Source organism: Amblyraja radiata, chromosome 4 (assembly GCF_010909765.2).
Source record: "Amblyraja radiata isolate CabotCenter1 chromosome 4, sAmbRad1.1.pri, whole genome shotgun sequence".
Classification (NCBI taxonomy): Eukaryota; Metazoa; Chordata; class Chondrichthyes; order Rajiformes; family Rajidae; genus Amblyraja; species Amblyraja radiata.
This window is the reverse complement of record NC_045959.1, coordinates 12,770,021-12,788,805: the sequence shown is the minus strand read 5'-3', so window position 1 is coordinate 12,788,805 and position 18,785 is coordinate 12,770,021. Positions and strand designations below refer to the sequence as shown.

The 18,785-nt window shown below is 41.1% G+C and overlaps 1 protein-coding gene across 5 annotated transcripts in view; it reads right to left on the bottom strand.

Moving 5' to 3' along the window:
- asap1 (ArfGAP with SH3 domain, ankyrin repeat and PH domain 1) overlaps positions 1-18,785 on the bottom strand; it is a 184,700-nt gene that overhangs the window by 88,674 nt on the left and 77,241 nt on the right. For all 5 annotated transcript variants that reach the window (XM_033018990.1, XM_033018987.1, XM_033018986.1 and 2 more), the window contains 4 exons: positions 17,211-17,356; positions 13,754-13,828; positions 8,123-8,172; positions 4,940-5,069 (listed from right to left, as the gene is read on the bottom strand). In XM_033018990.1, the coding sequence (XP_032874881.1) occupies positions 4,940-5,069; positions 8,123-8,172; positions 13,754-13,828; positions 17,211-17,356 (401 nt within the window). The remainder of the gene's footprint in view (positions 1-4,939; positions 5,070-8,122; positions 8,173-13,753; positions 13,829-17,210; positions 17,357-18,785) is intronic.

Here is an 18,785-nt window from a genome sequence, read left to right as displayed (position 1 = left end):
ACTCTGGAACGGCCCAGCACATGCGCACATGCTGGAAAGGCCCCGCACATGCGCACACTTCATTCTCCCCTCCTATTTATAAGTTGAGACGGTCAGGAGGTTTAGTACGTCTTGATGACCGTCGCAGCACTGGAGCTTCAGGAGATAATGGTGTTTCAATAGCTGGTGGTACATATATTGCTTGGTCATCAACTTCACTCATGTTGTTATTTACATTTTCAATTTTAGAATTACTTATAGAAGTTTCCATAGGGGATGATGAGAGTGTTGAAGGAAGTTCTCGATTAATATTATCAAGGATTGATGGGGCTGATGGAGAAGACGGACATGATGCAAGGTCACGAAGTGAGACAGTTGACTGACGTCCATCCTGATACGTGATAGTTGCATAAGAAGGGTTGACATCAGTCAGTTCAACTTCATCAACAAAAGGTTCATTCTTATTTGATTGGACATACCGACGAAGCAACACAGGCCCAGGGCTAGTCAACCATGATGGCAGAGAGGTACCACTAGAAGAACGCCGTTTGAAGTTAAAGAACCGCTCATGTGGAGCTGTATTGGTAGCAGTTGTCAGTCGAGATCTGATGGAGTGTAATGCATCTGGTAGAACACATTCCTACTGCTGATCTGGTATGTCATTCGACTTTAAAGCCAGTTTTACTGCTTTCCAAATTATTCCTTTATACCTCCTAACCTGACCATTTCCAATAGGAGATTATGGTACACAAAAAAGCTGGAGAAACTCAGCGGGTGCAGCAGCATCTATGGAGCGAAGGAAATAGGTAACGTTTTGGGCCGAAACCCTTCTTCAGACTTATGGTGTTGGAGATATGGAGATATGGTGTTGTTTTACTTGTTGTAATTCCTCTATTAGAAAGGTAGTCCTTTAAATCTTTTGACATGAATGAGGTGCCCCTATCAGAATGTAACTTGGAAATCCACAGAATGAAAACAGTTGATCTAAACATTTGATAACAGTAGCAGCTGACATATTTAGACAAGGAAAAGCAAATGGAAACCTCGAATATTCATCAACTATGGTAAGTATATAAACATTTCGAGAGGAGGATGGTAAAGGCCCTTTGAAGTCAATGCTCAAACGTTCCATAGGTTGAGTAGCTTTGATCAATCTTCCTTCTTCAGGACAGAAGATCCTTGGTTTTAATTCAGCACAGCTTCTACATGAAGCACATGTCATCTTCACATCTTCTGTAGAGAAAGGTAAGTTTTTGGAACGAACATAGTGTAACAAACGAGTGACTCCAGGATGACACAGCCCATTGTGAAGATCAGTGAGTGCAGAAGAATGAACAGAGGCACAAAATACTCGAGTTAATACCAGGGGTAACATTATCTTTACCAAGGCGGTACTCAATTGAATAACTATATGCAGATAATTCAATCCTCCATTCATGAATTTTACTGTATTTAATCTTCGTTCGTTTCCAATTATCCAGCATAAAAGCTACTGAACGCTGATCTGTTATCAAAGTGAAGTGCTGGCGAGCAAGGAAATGACTCCATTTTCTCACTGCTTCAATAATTGCTGTAGCTTCCTTTTCGACGGATGGGTAGTGCAATTCACTACCTTGGAGAGTACGAGACATGAAAGCCACTGGTCGTCCTCCTTGATTTAATGTTGCTGATACTGTTAAATCAGAGGCATCACATTCAACAACAAAGGGGAGATCCTCATCGATGGCATGTTATGTCGCAGATTCCAATTGTTTCTTTAAAGAAGTAAAGGCACCAATTGCTGTAGAGTCAAGGGGGAAAGATTTTGCTCTAATCAAAGGCTGAAATTTGTCAGAAAAATTTGGTATTCATTTAGCATAATATGCAAACATACCAAGAACCCTTCATAGAGAGTTTAATGTTGCTGGAACAGGTATCTCTTGGAATGGGCGGAGTCTTTCTGGATCAGGCTTGATTATATAATTTCCAACCCAATAGCCAAGAATATTAATTGATGACACCGATGCTATTGACTTAGCCTCATTTAATGTTAGATTTTTTTAATGTACAACTTCTAAAAACCGTTGTACATTTTTGTCATGTTCAGCTTGGTCTTTTCCTGCAATAGTTATATTATCAAGATAAGGGAAAGTATCTTTAAGGTTTTCCTGTTCAACAAGTTTGTCTATCTCTCTCTGAAAAACAGCCACGCCATTAGTTACACCAAAAGGAACTCTGCAGTAGTGGTATAATTTCCCATTTGCTTCAAACGCAGTGTATTTCTTCTCTGATTCTTTCAAATGAATTTGGTAGTAAGCACTTTTTAGGTTAAAAGTAGAGAATATCTTATACTTAGCTAATGTATTGATAATCTCTTCTATACGAGGTAATGGATATGCATCAAGCTCCGTGAACTGGTTTATAGTTTGAGAGTAATCAATGCAGAGTCTCTTTCTATGTCTCTCCAAGGGGTCCTTAACCACGACAACCTGTGCCCTCCAAGGGGAGGAGCTGGGTGCTATGATACCTTCTTGTTAAAGATTAGTTACTTCTGTGTGGATAAAGTTTCTGTCATCTTTACTAAAATGTCTTGATTTTGTAGCAATTGGCTTGCACGGAGGATAAATTAGTGAATAATGAAGGACATTCAACAGATGCAGCAGAAAAACCACACAATACTGGTGGCTTTGACAATACAAGATCAGGCATAGTTCCTTCATACATTATTTAGAATAGAATAGAATAGAATAGCCTTTTATTGTCATCCAGACCGAAGTCTGAACGAAATTTAAGCAGTCATACATATAATACAATACAATAAAAAACAACAATAAACACATATTAACATCCACCACAGTGAGTCCACCCAACATCTCCTCACTGTGATGGAGGCAAAAGTCTTAGGGCTGCAGTCTCTTCCCTCCTCTTCTCCTTCTGCGCTGAGGCGATACCCCCCGGGCGATGTTAAAAGTTTGAAGTGATCTGTGCTGTTTCTGAAAATCCTGACCTAGAATTATATTGCTACACAAATTTTTCAAAATACCAAGACATACAGATTTATAACTAGTTTTGTTCAGAATAAAGTCTACAATATAAGATCCAATAATTTGATTATTGAGAGTTGTCAGAGCCATCGAGATTTCTCTATTTGAAGGAATTAGATTTAGTCGAGACACAACTTGTTCACTTATAAAACTTTCTGAACTCCCCGAATCAAATAGTACATTAAGTGTATGGCCATTGATGGATACCGTTGTAGCTGCATGAGACAAGCTCTGAGGAAATGCAGCTGTAATTGCACATAAAGAAGGCAGAAAACATGGCAGCAGTCACACTTTTAGTAGTTTCTGTGGACTTGCATACTCTAGAATAATGTCCCTTCTTGCCACAACTATTACAAGTTGCCTCTCGAGCAGGACATATCTCTCTCATATACATGGCAGCAGTCAGACTTTTAGTAGTTGCTTTGGACTTGCATACTCTTGAATAATGTCCCTTCTTGCCACAACTATTACATTGCCTCTCGAGCAGGACATATCTCTCTATTATATTACCCCCGCAAAAGTAACACTTCCTTTTTGAATAACTATATATGCTGCAGCAAGGGCATATTTATCAGTAGAAATTGTTTCAGCTTGCTCCATATTAGTACTTGGGTGAGATTCTTCTGTAATAGTTGCAGCAGAATACACATTAGATGAGCCATAAGCATCTGAATTCTTCTGAGCCAAGTCTAATGAGTAAGCTTGATTGCAAGCTGACTGTAAATCCAAGGTTTTGTTTTCTAATAGTCTGTCGTATTAAAGGCAATACCAAACCATTGATAAAAGAGTCTTGAATAAGTTCCTGTTGATATTGATCAGCTGTAGCTGCTTTGAAGGCACAGTCTTTACTAAGTCTTTGAAGTTCTTGTAAAAATTCATCAAGTGACTCATCGGGTTTTTACGAGTAGCAAGGAGGTGTCTAGCAAATATTACGTTGGGCATCTTAACGAAGAGTCTGCTTAGTACATCAATAGCAGAATCATAAGTTGTACATTCCTCTATGTAATCATATACATCGTAAGAGATAGAGCTTATTAAAGTCCTGAATCTGTCTGGTGCATTGTCGCCACACTCATCAAAGTTATTTAGTGTACGAAGCCAGTGCTTCCATTCCTTTGCAGCAGTAGGTGAGTTGGGATCCAGATCCAAGCATTGTGGTTTCAATAGTTTCTCCATCTCAATGTCACACTGCTTAACTTCTGAGATAGAGTTGCTTAAATTGTTGTGATGCAAATGAAACTTTAACGCTACTCGCAATTTACTTAAACTTTATTTAAGCAACTCATATCTGTAATACATAACTTCAAAGTATTTGGAAAATATCGCTGATTCCACAGGTCTCTCCGGCCCGAGATCCCGCACATGCGCACACTCTGGAAAAGCCCCGCACATACGCACACTTCAATGTGAAAGTTCATTGATTTTATAAAGGTGACTAATCATTCGATACATAGACTTTTATATAATGGAGATCTTTTGCTGAACCCTAGAATGCAGTCCATCTGCCCAGAAACCACACTACCTTTCCAACATGGACCCAGTGGTGGACTATGTGGTTCAGTGCAATTTAGAACATCAGTGATTCTCCCATGGCTGCAACCCGAGTGGCCTTGAAGGTCACCTAGACATTACTTTCACCAATAATTAAATAGTGAACTGAAAATGCTTGTGCATGATAAATTCATGAGGAAAATATCCAAGTATGTGCTCAAAACCTCCTTGAAGAAAGCAACATCCCTCCTAAAAACCCCTTGCCCACAGTTGCTATTTTCGAGAGCAATGGGAATGGTATCAAGAACCTTGAGCCCATGTATAAAGAGCACATAGAGACCCTGTGTAAGTAGTGGTTCCCAAGAGAATGACCCACCTGCCAGTCCCATCAGAAGAGGTCACTAAAATATTGTGTATTAGAGACAAGAGTATATATAATCTCTAACCTCACACATCTGCAGCTGAAATACCCGTCGCTCCTTCTCCATTTCTTCCGCTATTTCAGCTCCTGTAATTTCAGTCCGAATCATTCCATGCTGCTTTGCGTGTTCTCGTTTCTCCTTTTCTATTTTAGCACTGAAACAGAGGCGAGATATTTTTCCTTCTAATTTCTAAGAAAACCCTGCAAGAAAATTCCCAACAAACCACTAATCACTGATTTTCCAAATATTTGGAGATTCAGTGAACACTGGATAAGTTTTTAAAATATAATACATCACACATAGATATTGCACCATCCACAAAGCAGAGCATTACTGACTTTCATTGCCTACATTCATACCTCTATAACATGTAGTGTTTAGCATTTATTTTTCATATTTTCTTAAAAGAAACAGGGTTTTGAAATTAATCAGTTTCTGAAGAAATGGTTCACTGGTTCTATATTGTCTCTCCCAATGCACAGCACGGTGAAATTCTTTTACACAACCACAAATGCACAGTTGCCACAACTTTGGCGCCGTTTAAACACAAACAGAAAACACAAACAGTCCAACGTCCAGTCCACATGTTGAAAGTCCTGGAGCTCCTCCAGAACCTAGAAGCCTACAGGCCTGCGATCAGGTCCCACTCCTCTGCCGACCTCCCATGTGACCCGGGCGGCAGGCCTCCTACAGCCATCCTCGAGGGCGCTGGAGGGAGACCATCCCTCTCCTATCAGTCCACTCCTCACATCTGTCGAAACCAGCGGCTCCCTCTTCGACTCTCCAGTCTTGGGGGCTTCCAAGCTTCTGCTGCACGTGACCGTGTAGGTCTTCGTTCTTGTCGACTGCCGGGTCCATCCTTGATCTCGGCAATCCTCGTCTGTCCTTGTCCGGCCCGCTCTCGTTGTTCACTTCAGCTGCTGGGCTCGTTCTTGCTTGCTTCGCTGGGTCCGTTCCAGCATAGCTCCGCGCCATCGGCTGGGTCCGCTCCAGCACGGCTGTACAGCGTTCGCCGGGAGCTTCCCAACTGCACTGGTGCAGCACTCACCCGGTGCTTCCCTACTGTTCAAGGACACATCCTTGTCCCTCCTTAAGTGACAAGAATGAAAATAGGAATTCCAAAGAAAGGAAGACATAATTTGCTTAATAATACACTGCCTCTTGACATTCTGGGAAAATAAGAGCACAGGATAAAGGTTCAGTGAGTAATTAAAAGATGAAAATATTTGAGGACCTCAGTGCAAATGGGACTGTAAAATGCAATGGATAGCGCAATGATTAATAAAGATTCCCAATGAGCATGGGCAAATTCAATAATTTTAAAGTGGGATGCAAAATGAATTTGGTGAGAACTACATTTTAGGTCAATTTTCATTCTAAATGCCTCCTTGCTGAGAAATATTTTTTAAAAAGGAACAGGTACAAAGAATCAGCAATAATGGCAACAGATAAAGCTAAGGGTTTTCCATGAATTGATGCAAAATACGTAACCATATTATTATTTAATATAATAATATTTGCATTTAATATAATAATATTCCAAATTTTGCAGATCAAATATATCAGGACAAATGCCCTGAAGCTTGATGAAAGGGCTAGGTTTTAATAGCATCAAAGAAAGAGAAAGCAATGGTGAGAAGAGGAAAAATATCGCATAGGCAACTGAAAACAGTCACTCCGGTTTGAACGAAATTACATACCTTGCAGTCATACAGAAAATAAAATAACAGAACACACAATGAACACAGTTTAACATCCACCACAGTGAGTCTACCAGGCACCTCCTCACTGTGATGGAAGGCAAAAGTCTTAAAGTCCTTGTCTCTTCCTTCCTTGTTCTCCCTCTGCATTAAGTCGATCCAGGCTGCCGATGTTGGGCCCCCTGCTGGGAGATGCCCGCGGCCGAATCCGAGCTCCGCGAATGGGCAGATTCAAACACCGCGGCCCAGGGCGAACGAAGCTGTCACCCTCCAGTCCAGCGGATGAAGCTGTTGTTGTGGGAGCTCCCGAGAATCAATCACCAACCTGGGACCTGCGAGCTCCCGATGTCATCATCAATTGGGCCCGGAAGTTGGACCGCTGCCGCCGCAGCGCCACCACAACCCCAAAGTCGACCAGCTTCGCGTTGGTAAGTCCTGGCTCTGCCTCCGGAGCCTCGAGGTTGGTCCAAGTTGGAGGCCGCCAGCTCCACGATTAGGCCTCAGCGCAGACGGACACAGGGATACGACCAAGAAAAGGTTGCATCCCCCCCCCCCGAAGAGACTAAAAACAAATTTCTCCCACCCCCCACACATACACAACTAAAAAACAAACTAAAATATACATCCAGCAGGACAAAAGAAAACAAAAAAAAGACAGACGGACTGCAGGCGAGCTGCAGCTGCTTGGGCAGCGCCGCCATTTCCGGATTCCCGCCACTTCCGTAATCAAATTAGATATATACAGGGGTCCAAAATTTGAAAAGCACCAAGATAATGAGGGGGATTAGAGAGAAAGAGAAGAGTATGAGTATATGGGAAGAACATCCCCACTGTTTCATCAAATCTAAATCTTGGTGGAAGAACTCCACAATCCTCATTGAAACAGAAAAGGTTTTTGTAACAAGAGATAGGCAGTAAAACTGCACGCCCTATGGAAATTCACATTCATATTTATACAGAATTCCCACCGGATATGATTTTTCATTAAAAGGTTCACTTGATTTTTACCTGTGGTTTTCTGAGACTCTTGCATTAGTTTTTTTCATGGATGCGGCAGATACTACATACATGATGTATTGTATTTTAAATAATTAGTGGATGTCACATAATTTATTATCTATCTCTAAAAAACACCTTAGAAAATGTTAAGGAATAGTTAAGAGTCAGGGTCAAAATGTACAGGGATAGTTAAGAGTCAGAGTCAGTTAAGAGTCAACCACATTGGCAGGTCTGGAATCATATAAGCCAAATCAGGCAATAATTCTTTTCCTTCAAAAATGTCAATGAATCAGATAGTTTTTTTAACAACAATGTGGTATGGCCATTTTGAGGATATCTTTAACTCTGGATTTAGTGACTTGAATTTTAATTATCAGCTGACATGGAAATAAAGTAACTATTGGCTAATTCAGGGAGTAAGGTAACCATTGACATTTGCCTTGCTATGGTTTAAGTCATCTATAAAATTGATTTCTTTGTTTCTTCTATTCTTTTGAGAAGTACTTACAATTTTGTTTCATAATCCTTCCATGCCTTGTCAAAAGGCTTCTTCAGGTCCTGTAAAAAGAAAATAATAATTCACTGAAATATCAAATATATTCAGCACAGTAACAGCTGGTCATGAAAAATAAAAACATACAGTTGAAACCAGAAAGATTTTTTCTGCAGTCCAGTTAAGTATGGATGAGCAACAATATTTAGGTCATCTTAACTCATCCAAACAGTCTTTATAGTATTCAAATGACAGGAAAATATACCAGGAATTTGTATATTTCCTACTCAAACTTTGATTCAGACCTGCCTTTCTAATACTTCTAAACATTGTAGAATTATCTTTGCATACAGTAACATGATGAATGTCTCAATTAGTTGCCAGATCAATGACACAAAATTCCTTTGATCTTGCTTCATTTTTTTCCATCTATTATTTTAATATATTCCAACATGACGCGAATGAGTTAAGATGACCTAAATCAATGCACGAAGAAGAATAGTGTTTATTTTCTGTTTTCAATTTAATGGATCGCCTAAAGATGTACTTCAGAGCCAGCCCTTCAGATAATCTATTTTCTTATGTTAGTACATAGAATAATTAATTTTAATAATGTTTATATGTTAGTACATAAAATTATGAATGTTCAGCTTTTGCCATTAAGATTATTTCCAGTTATCTTTTATGATCGACTATTGTTATTCTCAACACAGAATCCCCACCTTCAGTGCAAATTTATTTTGCAACATTTCAGAGTAGCCAACTGATTTATCTTTGTGCTTCCTATTTTGTGCTTCCTATTGTTGAAAAATATCCCATAAAGATATTGCTTCCAAAGCTGAAACAGCGCCTTCCATGGCCCCACTTCAACAAAGCACTGTCCACCAGGTCACTAAAACCATTACCTTAGCATCATTTTGGTATTTCTGTGCATTGGTGTCTCAGATCAGTTAGTTCCACTGGAGTCTCCATTACCCTGGATAACGAAATCTTTAGGCCTAGAAATTGCAGCACGCCATTGTTATGGCATTAAAATAGCCCCATGGATTATCCTAATGCTGTTTGTAGAACAGCAATGTTAATTTTACCATAGTGTAACATTGTACTGGACATGCGATACAACTCATTGTAATTTGTTTCACACAAAGCGATAAAATCTTCCTCCTCAAAATATTTATATGTTTTTATTGTCATATTTTAATCTGTTCTAACCCAGCCTCGTGTCTTATTAGTGTTCCTATCATATATTTATTTAGTGCCTTTGAAGTACCCAAAGACATAGAAACATAGAAAATAGTTGCAGCAGTACGCCATTCGGCCCTTCGAGCCAGCACCACCATTCAATGTGATCATCCCCAATCAGTACCCCGTTCCTGCCTTCTCCCCATATCCCCTGACTCCGCTATTTTTAAGAGCCATATCTAGCTCTCTCTTGAAAGCATCCAGAGAACCTGCCTCCACCCGAGGCAGATAATTCCACAGTCCCACCACTCTCTGTGAGAAAAAGTGTTTCATCGTCTCCGTTCTAAATGGCTTACTCCTTATTCTTAAACTGTGGCCCCTGGTTCTGGACTCCCCCAACATCGGGAACATGTTTCCTGCCTCTAGCATGTCCAAGCCCTTAACAATCTTATATGTTTCAATGAGATACCCTCTCATCCTTCTAAACTCCAGAGTGTACAAGCCCAGCTGCTCCATTCTCTCAGCATACGACAGTCCTGCCATTCAGGGAATTAACCTTGTAAACCTACGCTGCACTCCCTCAAAGCAAGAATGTCCTTCCTCAAATTATATAACCATATAACAATTACAGCACGGAAACAGGCCATCAAGTCAAGTCAAGTTTATTTGTCACATACACATACGAGATGTGCAGTGAAATGAAAGTGGCAATGCTCGCGGACTTTTGTGCAAAAGACAAACAACCAAACAAACTATAAACACAATCATAACACACATATTCTTTTACATAATAAATAATGGAAGGAAAAACGTTCAGTAGAGTTAGTCCCTGGTAAGATAGGCGTTTACAGTCCGAATGGCCTCTGGGAAGAAACTCCTTCCCAACCTCTCCTTTCTCACCGCATGGCAACGGAGGCGTTTGCCTGACCGTAGCAGCTGGAACAGTCCGTTGCAGCGGTGGAAGGGGTCTCTCATGATATTGTTGGCTCTGGAGTTGCACCTCCTGATGTATAGTTCCTGCAGGGGAGCAAGTGAAGTTCCCATAGTGCGTTCGGCCGAATGCACTACTCTCTGCAGAGCCTTCTTGTCCTTGGCAGAGCAATTCCCAAACCAGATGGCAATGTTCCCGGACAAGATGCTTTCCACCGCCGCTGCGTAGAAGCACTGGAGGATCCTCGGAGACACTCTGAATTTCCTCAATTGCCTGAGGTGGTAAAGGCGCTGCCTTGCCTTACTCACGAGTGCTGAGGCGTGTGACGCCCATGTCATATCCTCGGAGATGTGGACTCCCAGATATTTAAAACAGTTCACCCTATCCACAGGATCCCCATTTACCCTCAATGGAGTGTACGTCCTCGGATGATGTGCCCTCCTAAAGTCCATGATCAGCTCCTTCGTTTTTTTGATGTTCAAGAGGAGGCTGTTATCCTGGCACCAGAGTGCTAGACCAGCCACCTCCTCCCGGTAGGCCTTCTCGTCATTGTCTGAGATCAGGCCCACCACCACAGTGTCATCAGCAAACTTAATTATTGAGTTGGAGCTGAACCTAGCCACACAGTCATGTGTGTACAGGGAGTACAAAAGGGGGCTGAGGACGTAACCCTGGGGCGATCCTGTGCTCAGGGTGAGGGACTTCGATGTATTCCCTCCCATCTTAACTACCTGGGGCCTGGCGGTGAGAAAGTCCAGGACCCAGGCACACAGGGAGGTGTTGAGCCCCAATTCCATTAGCTTCCCGGCCAGTCTGGTGGGGACTATCGTGTTGAAGGCTGAACTGTAGTCTATGAACAGCATCCTCACGTAGCCCCCCTTCTGGCTGTCCAGATGGGAGAGAGCGGTGTGCAAGACCTGGGAGACCGCATCGTCCGTGGATCTGTTCGGTCAGTATGCGAACTGCAACGGGTCCATGTTCCGAGGAAGGAAGGCGCAGATGTGTTTCTTCACCAGCCTCTCAAAGCATTTCATGACTACCGAGGTAAGGGCCACCGGACGGTAGTCATTCAGACAGGCTGGGGAGGCATTTTTTGGTACCGGTACAATTATGGATTTTTTGAAGCAGGCAGGGACCACGGACTTGTCCAGGGAGAGGTTGAATAATGTAGTGAGCACTGGAGCTAGCTGCGTAGCACAGGACTTGAGTACTCGCCCCGAGATGCCATCGGGGCCTGCAGCTTTTCTCGTGTTCACCCGTGTCAGAGCCCTCCTCACGTCGTGCTCGGACAGCGAGAATGTGTGCACATTCCTCCCTTCAGCTTCGGTAGCCAGCCCGCTGGCGGTATTGTCGATAGTCGGCAGACCTGGAGTGGTGTTGCCCCTCTCGAAACGAGCGTAAAAGGAGTTCAGGTCATCAGCTAGGGAGGTGCCGGCACTTGCGGATGAGGGAGGGGTGCTCCGGTAGTTGGTTACAATCCGTAGCCCCTGCCACAGGCTTCTGGTGTCCTGCTGCTCCATCTGTAACTCCATCTTGTCTCTGTACCTTCTCTTTGCGTCCTTCACCGCCCTTCGCAGTCGGTAGGACTCTGCCTTGTAGACGTCCATGTTTCCTGATGCCAGGCCCGAGTTGTAGGCAGCGGTGCGAGCATTCAGGGCCACACGAACAGACCTGTTTACCCAGGGTTTTTGGTTCGGAAAGGTGCTTACCCTTACCGTGGGGACGATGTTGTCGGTTACTGTTGCGATGAAGTCCGTGACTGCTTCCGCGAACTCACTGACGTCACTGGAACTTGCTTCGAACATATTCCATCTTGGCCCTACAAGTCCGTGCCGAACAATTACTTTCCCCTAGTCCCATCTACCTGCACTCAGACCATAACCCTCCATTCCTTTCCCAAATTAGGGGACCAAAACTGCACACAATACTCCAGGTGTGGTCTCACTAGGGCTCGGTACAATTGCAGAAGGACCTCTTTGCTCCTATATTCGATTCCTCGTGTTATAAAGGCCACATGCCATTTGTTTTCTTCACTGCCTGCACTATCTGCATGCTTACTTTGCTGTGCCTGCATGTTTACTTTGTAAGCATGCAGGTACAGTACCAGCCCTCCCTCCCACATGCACTACAATGATAGCAACTATATTCTGCATTCTATCTTTGGTCAATCTAATCTATTCAAGTTTGGTATGATTGTATTGATATATAGTATTATCTGATTTGACTGGTTTGGATAGCATGCAAAACAGAGCTTTGCACTGTACGTCTGTACACGTGATAATAATCTCTATACCTATAAAAGTCTCATCTTGTGTGTATTTTCGCCAAAACGCTACGTGATAGCGCTTACATTTTTACATACGACTTACATTTTTCCCCTCCACGCAGTGATCAGGTTCACAAGATTTGATCCTATATTTCTCAAGTTATTGGTGAATATATCTATATTACTAAAAGTCTGATCTTGACCGCTTTTGACCCACTGTGGTGCGATTTCCGAAAGAACGCCGTTACCAACGGCTGTCATTTTTGGCCACCTCGCTCAGAGCCCCCCTCCGCCTTCCGGGACAAGAGGATTTTTCCCATCGAAGAAAAATCAGAGAGATATTAATGTTTTTTAAAAACTCCCCATTCTCTCTGCTGCCCCGCTGGCGGTAGGGGGAGGGACTATAAAACACAGAAGTGCAGTGCCTCACTCAGTCTCTGCCAGACCCAGGAAGCGAGAGGGTCACGGCTCTCTGAGCTGCGAATAACACTGAATGCACGTCTACTCCACGGTGAGTCCCCTCGATGCAGCTGTAAAGTGGCTGCAGCCCAATTGTTTGTCTCGCCTTTTTAAAAGGTTTGTGTTCACAAAATGAATTTTGGTTGTCAGGTGGCTGCAGCCCAGTTGTTTGCCTCGCCTTTTTAATAAGTTTGTGTTCTCAACATGAATTTTGGTTGAAAGGTGGCTGCAGCCCAATTGTTTGCCTCACCTTTTTAACAAGTTTGTGTTCACAAAATGAATTTTTGTTGTCAGGTGGTTGCAGCCCAATTGTTTGCCTTAGCTTGGCTTTTTAAATTGTTGCAACAATTGGATGCCAGCCCAAGAATCCATTCGGCCCACAATGTTTATACTAGCCCTCTGGAAACCAGTATCTTCGCCCAGCAACACCCATACTAGCGCAACAGACACATGCCCCCCCCCCCCCCCCCCCCCCCCCTCCACTGGCGAGCAATATTGGTATTGGTGGAGAGGTGGAATATTGCGTTGGTGACCAGCCCTCCCTTGTGATGCTGGGACCCAACGGGTCCCACTTTGTCATAAACTAACATCTGCAGTTCCTTTTTATAACAAGCCAAATATTGTACATATACCATTACACTGTAGAATATTTTAAAAACATTTTTGTTTAATGTCTGATAACCATTTAAAGGGTGATAATATCACTGATATGCAAAATGCTATCATTTTTTGACGAGATTCACAGCCAATTTTGTGAAGTTTGAAATTGTTTCAACAGGAAATTTCATTCAGTGAGGCAAACACTTACCCCCTTGACATCTTTGAGGTCTCCCTTCAACAGTGAATCCAAAGTGAAGATGACATTATGACTAAGATTCTGCAACTGAAAAAAAACATGTGGACAAAGACAAATTTAGGAAAAGGTCTTACAATACAATCACCAACCTTCACGATGAGAGCTATGCAATTAGCCTGATAAGATAAAATTATTTTAATCCTTTGGTTGCACCAATTTCAAGCAGTGAAATTCTTAAAGCTCTTGTCAGCCCAACAGTGGTATTCTTTATTCACATTAACACAACAAAGCTTATCAAAGTCAAATTTCACTTGTATTTTCAGATTTTTGTATGCACAGCTATTGAAGTATAATGTAATGCCCGAATTACGTTTTGGAGAAGACATAAATTCTTAGTCAGAAAGATAGCAGTGGACAACACTTCGGCCCATGATATCTGTGCCACATCAAGACCAACTCCTATCTGCCTGTAGATAATCTAGACACCTTGTGTCTCTTCTTGCCTGTCACTTACTCCATCTGCCAATCAAACCCCTTTCACCCATTACTTACTAGGCATTGTCTTGCTGGGCAAGACCCTACCCCCTCTTTTCCAGCTTTCTCACCCCTACTCCAATCAGTCTGCAGGGTCCCAACCTGACCCGCCAAATTCCTCAAGCCCACTATGGTTTGCTCAAGATCCCAGCATCTGTCGTCTCCTGTGTCTTTGCTGATCTATGTTAATGAGCCACATTTCTATTTGTCCAGTTCTAGTAGACCGTTAAAAAAAAATTGAGAACACAGCACTAATTTATGCAAAATAAAACAGGTATTTCACTCAAGTTTATATGCATTTTATATGCAGCAAAAATATTGCATTACTCACAAAGGTAAAGTCAGATATATTGTCAATGGAAAATACTCAATGCTATTCAGGTAAACTCAGATGCAAACTATCTGTTCTAAATGTAGAAAATGAGAAATATAGCTAAAGGCTTTTAGGACCTGGTATCCACTTCCCACTTCTAAATGAATGTACACAGAAATAGGTATTGACCCATGTAAGCAATTAGGATTTGTCCATTAATCCTCAGCATAACATTACATTCCCAGAGCTATCACATCAATTCCATTGATTGCTCCTTCACATTATTGATCTTCTGTTTGGGCAAAATCCTTAGGATAGTTAACTGCACTAGTTTTTAAGCAGACACTTTGATCATTACTCAAAAGGATGCTTAACTAAAGAAGCTGCTGGCCATGAAATATTTAAATAGGCACAGAAAATTGTACTTTTATCAGGCTCATGATAATGGAACCTCATATTTCATGCAGGCATTAGAATAGATCATTGTGCATTGAGGTAAAACCAAAGTGAATTTAGCAATTAATGACATCTTGGCATTGATCCCCTTATCATAGATCTGCACGATCTGTGAATCACTGCTGCATGAGTCACCCTTTGGAACATAAATCCCATGTTCGCATATTAAGCAAATCCATAATTTCACTTAAGAGGCAAACCATGAAGCAGGAACATCTTTGGTATAGTAGAAGCACTCTGAAATAGATTTTAAAAATTACTTTATTTCTACATTCTTGATATTGAGGGGTTCTTACCTTGATGATGGCCCTCACCCCTTTCCCTATCATCATCATCATCATCATCATTCCCTTCTTCATCCTCAATCTCCTTCTCTGCCCTTGAGTGAACGCCCTCTGGACAATGTCTGTGCTTGTCAGTAAAATTGTGCAACAAACTCTGGTGCTGCAGAATTAAGCTGAAAATACCATTAAATCTTGAATAGGCTAACTGTGGTCTTCACTGAGCAGTTGTGCTGAAGTGACTTAATCATAGCAACATTCAGCTGCCGTTTCTGGGAAAGGAGAACTCAAAGGGGGTTAGATCTTATCCCCAATTTTACTGCATGAGCACAGGTTGATTGAAAGATAGAAAGTTTTAACTCCTCTGGAATGGAGTTAGATGTGCTTTATACCTAGCACTGATCATGAAGTTCCACTGAGTCAACCACAACCAGAATATTGCGTAAAATGAATACCATAAAGACAATTGGGAACTTTAAGTAGAGTGTAAATTACATGGGCACAGTCTATTTAAAGCTTGAATTTTGGGAAATCATGTAGGGTTTTTTGTAAGGTAAATTTCTGCACACACTCTGGCACATCCTCAGGGAGAAGCAAAAGTAGAGGTAGTCAACTATCCTAAAGATCATATCTCCACAATGGTAATGGAGCAGCAAACATCAAGATAAACATAGACCAACAGTAGCCTCAAATAATCCCATGGCTAACAAGTTGAATGTGTTAATTTGAGACCATCAGAGCAGTCCAAGCACAAGAGCTTATATATGAGGGTCGATATATTTGCATGGACAATCATCATAGTGGGGAGACACAGCAGAGGCATTGCTTCAAGAGATGGACAGATTTGAGCATAGCAATCTAGGGTTTATTAATTGCTAAGAAACACCTTATGTATGCCTGCAAAGCCCCTGATCATATTCAGCAACGGTACCAATAGGCAATCATCCATTACAAGCATTTTCAACCTGTTCAAATAGCAGAGGTCAGTCAAACCTCAGTGTTGCGTCCAAACCAGTTTTAGATTGAGCAGTCAACCTCAGGCGACTGAAATGTCAAGATTGACTGCAAATGTCCCTTTAAATAGGGTAAGTCAAGACTGAAATGTTATTTGGTCCATTTGTGACTATTAACAATCTCTTTGGAACTTTCCTTGGGTTGATTAGCTATCCATAAATCAACCTTCAGAAAGTAACAGTGCATCAACAAGGAATGAGACAGAATATCTGGAAGCAGTATTTCAAAAATAGCTAATTAATGACGTTCTATTAATGGCATCTTTGGTATGTGCATCAGGGTGGAAATATGCCACCCAGGTAATGTGAATCGCAGCAGGAAATACTAGGACAATATTTCCGAAGTAGTGTAATGAGACTTTCATTCCACTTTTTTCATAAAACTTGTCTCAAAATCAGTGCTTCAAATATCAGTAAAATAATCTTTATACTTCAAAAAACATTAACTAATTAGTGCAAGATCCACTGTTTCTGACCAGTAGCTATTTCCCATCTCGGAATTTACAACATAAATGTTACATCTTAGCCCACACAGCAAAGGTTTCGTTATTCCATCATATATTGTATTACATGCCTGGAAGTCTTCAGAATATTTCCTGTAGCCAATTCAAATTTTCATTCATCCAGAATACTGAATAAGTAAAATGTAATTACTAGGTTTGCTCATACATATTCAATTTCAAACAAGCAGTCCTGCTTTTTGAAAATATGAATTTAATTCTATAAAAATGGAAATCAAATTTCCCCCCGAGAATTTATAGCATTGTTTCACTTCGTAGACCAAGAACAGATCAGAAGTTTAGAAAAAACATGTAGGCATTACAACAGGCAGGTACTAATAAAATAAGGAAGGATGTGCCCTAATATCTTACCAAATTCTTCAGCAATGTAGAAAGCTCCTTCGTGAGAGTGGAAAATTTAACAAATGCTGTGCCAAGATCCGGATTATCACGACTTAAAAAATTACTCCCAAATTTATCCAGTGCCTGTGCATAGTTCTCTTCATTTTGCACATGTTCTGTAAAAGAAGAGGAAAGGCAAATGGCAAAATCATCTTACACATTCTAAATGCACACAAACAAAACTATGCCTTTATCACAAACAAAGGTAAATATGTTTTATAATATAGTGTTAAACAGTCTATTAACATTTAGGATACAGCAAGTATTTTGGGTAACTTTTTTTGCTCATCATAATAATGGCACCCTTCGAATACATTTCCACTTTGGGTACTTCCCACTCAAGATACATACATTAATGCAAAGCAGACATTATTTGGCTTAGATACCTCATTCAAAAACACGCCTTACCATATGAAAGTGTCATTCATTTTGTTAAATTAATGATCAAAATAAATTTGATATATATTGCCTTTGTACTAAAATCAAGCCAATGAAAATGGTTAATAATAGAAATTGATTTTAGAGTACCTTACAAGAGTAAAAAAAGATGAAATGTCATCCTTCAAACTGTGTAATCTTCAGTTTTTCTTGCATGGAATACAAATTCAACAATTCTAACTAGTGGCTTCTTCTGTTTTACTTCAAAAGGCTGTTTCTATCAGCAGTAAAAAACTAAAAATGGATTGAATGGAATTTCTCCATTGCTTCTTTCCACTCCAGGAAGTTAGACATGGACATCTGTGTCGAAAATGAACATCTGACATGACTATAATGTCTGATGTGCATCATTCTACGTGCAAAGTTCACTATAGAACAAGATATGGAATATTGTCCTAGAAGCAACCATTATTAGGCCTTCCAAAAGCAATTAGGATTGGAACCATACCTCCTCCCTCACCGAATGATCTTTCTTCATCACTGAATGACCCTGGTGCCAACATCCCCCACCATTGCAAGCTTTCCCAGTCAAGCTATTTGGCACATTTTTGTATTAGTGTATTAAAAGATTCAAACTTTGCTGATAGTAGGAGAAGATTGAGGAAAGCTCTCGATGGAAAACACCTGCGATATTCAGTCTAGAGTTAAATTACACATTCCCTCTCACCAACATAAATGCTAATCTCAAAGTAAAGCACTTTTTAATTTGTTCAAGGGATGCGGGCTGCACGGGCTGAACCAGCAATTAATTGACCATCCCTAATTGCCCTTGAGAAGGTGGTGTTGAGCTGCCTCATGAACCATTGCAAAGCAGAGCGTTTCAATAACGAAACAGAAGTGAAACAAATAAAAACACCAATACAGAGAACACAGTCCAAATTTGTAAAATATGGCAAGAACACCACCTGAAAGGAAAACATTTCTATGTGGTAGATTTACCTTTCCCTTGAACATTTGCAATATAGGGTTAACATTCCTTTGTAAAAGGAAATACAACTTGTACCACACCATTATGCAGACTTCATGGTTTTGGAAAGAAGTATTAATGTTGGAAAAAAGAAATTAATACCACAGTCACTTGATTTAATGGGTCAGAACTTGCCATTG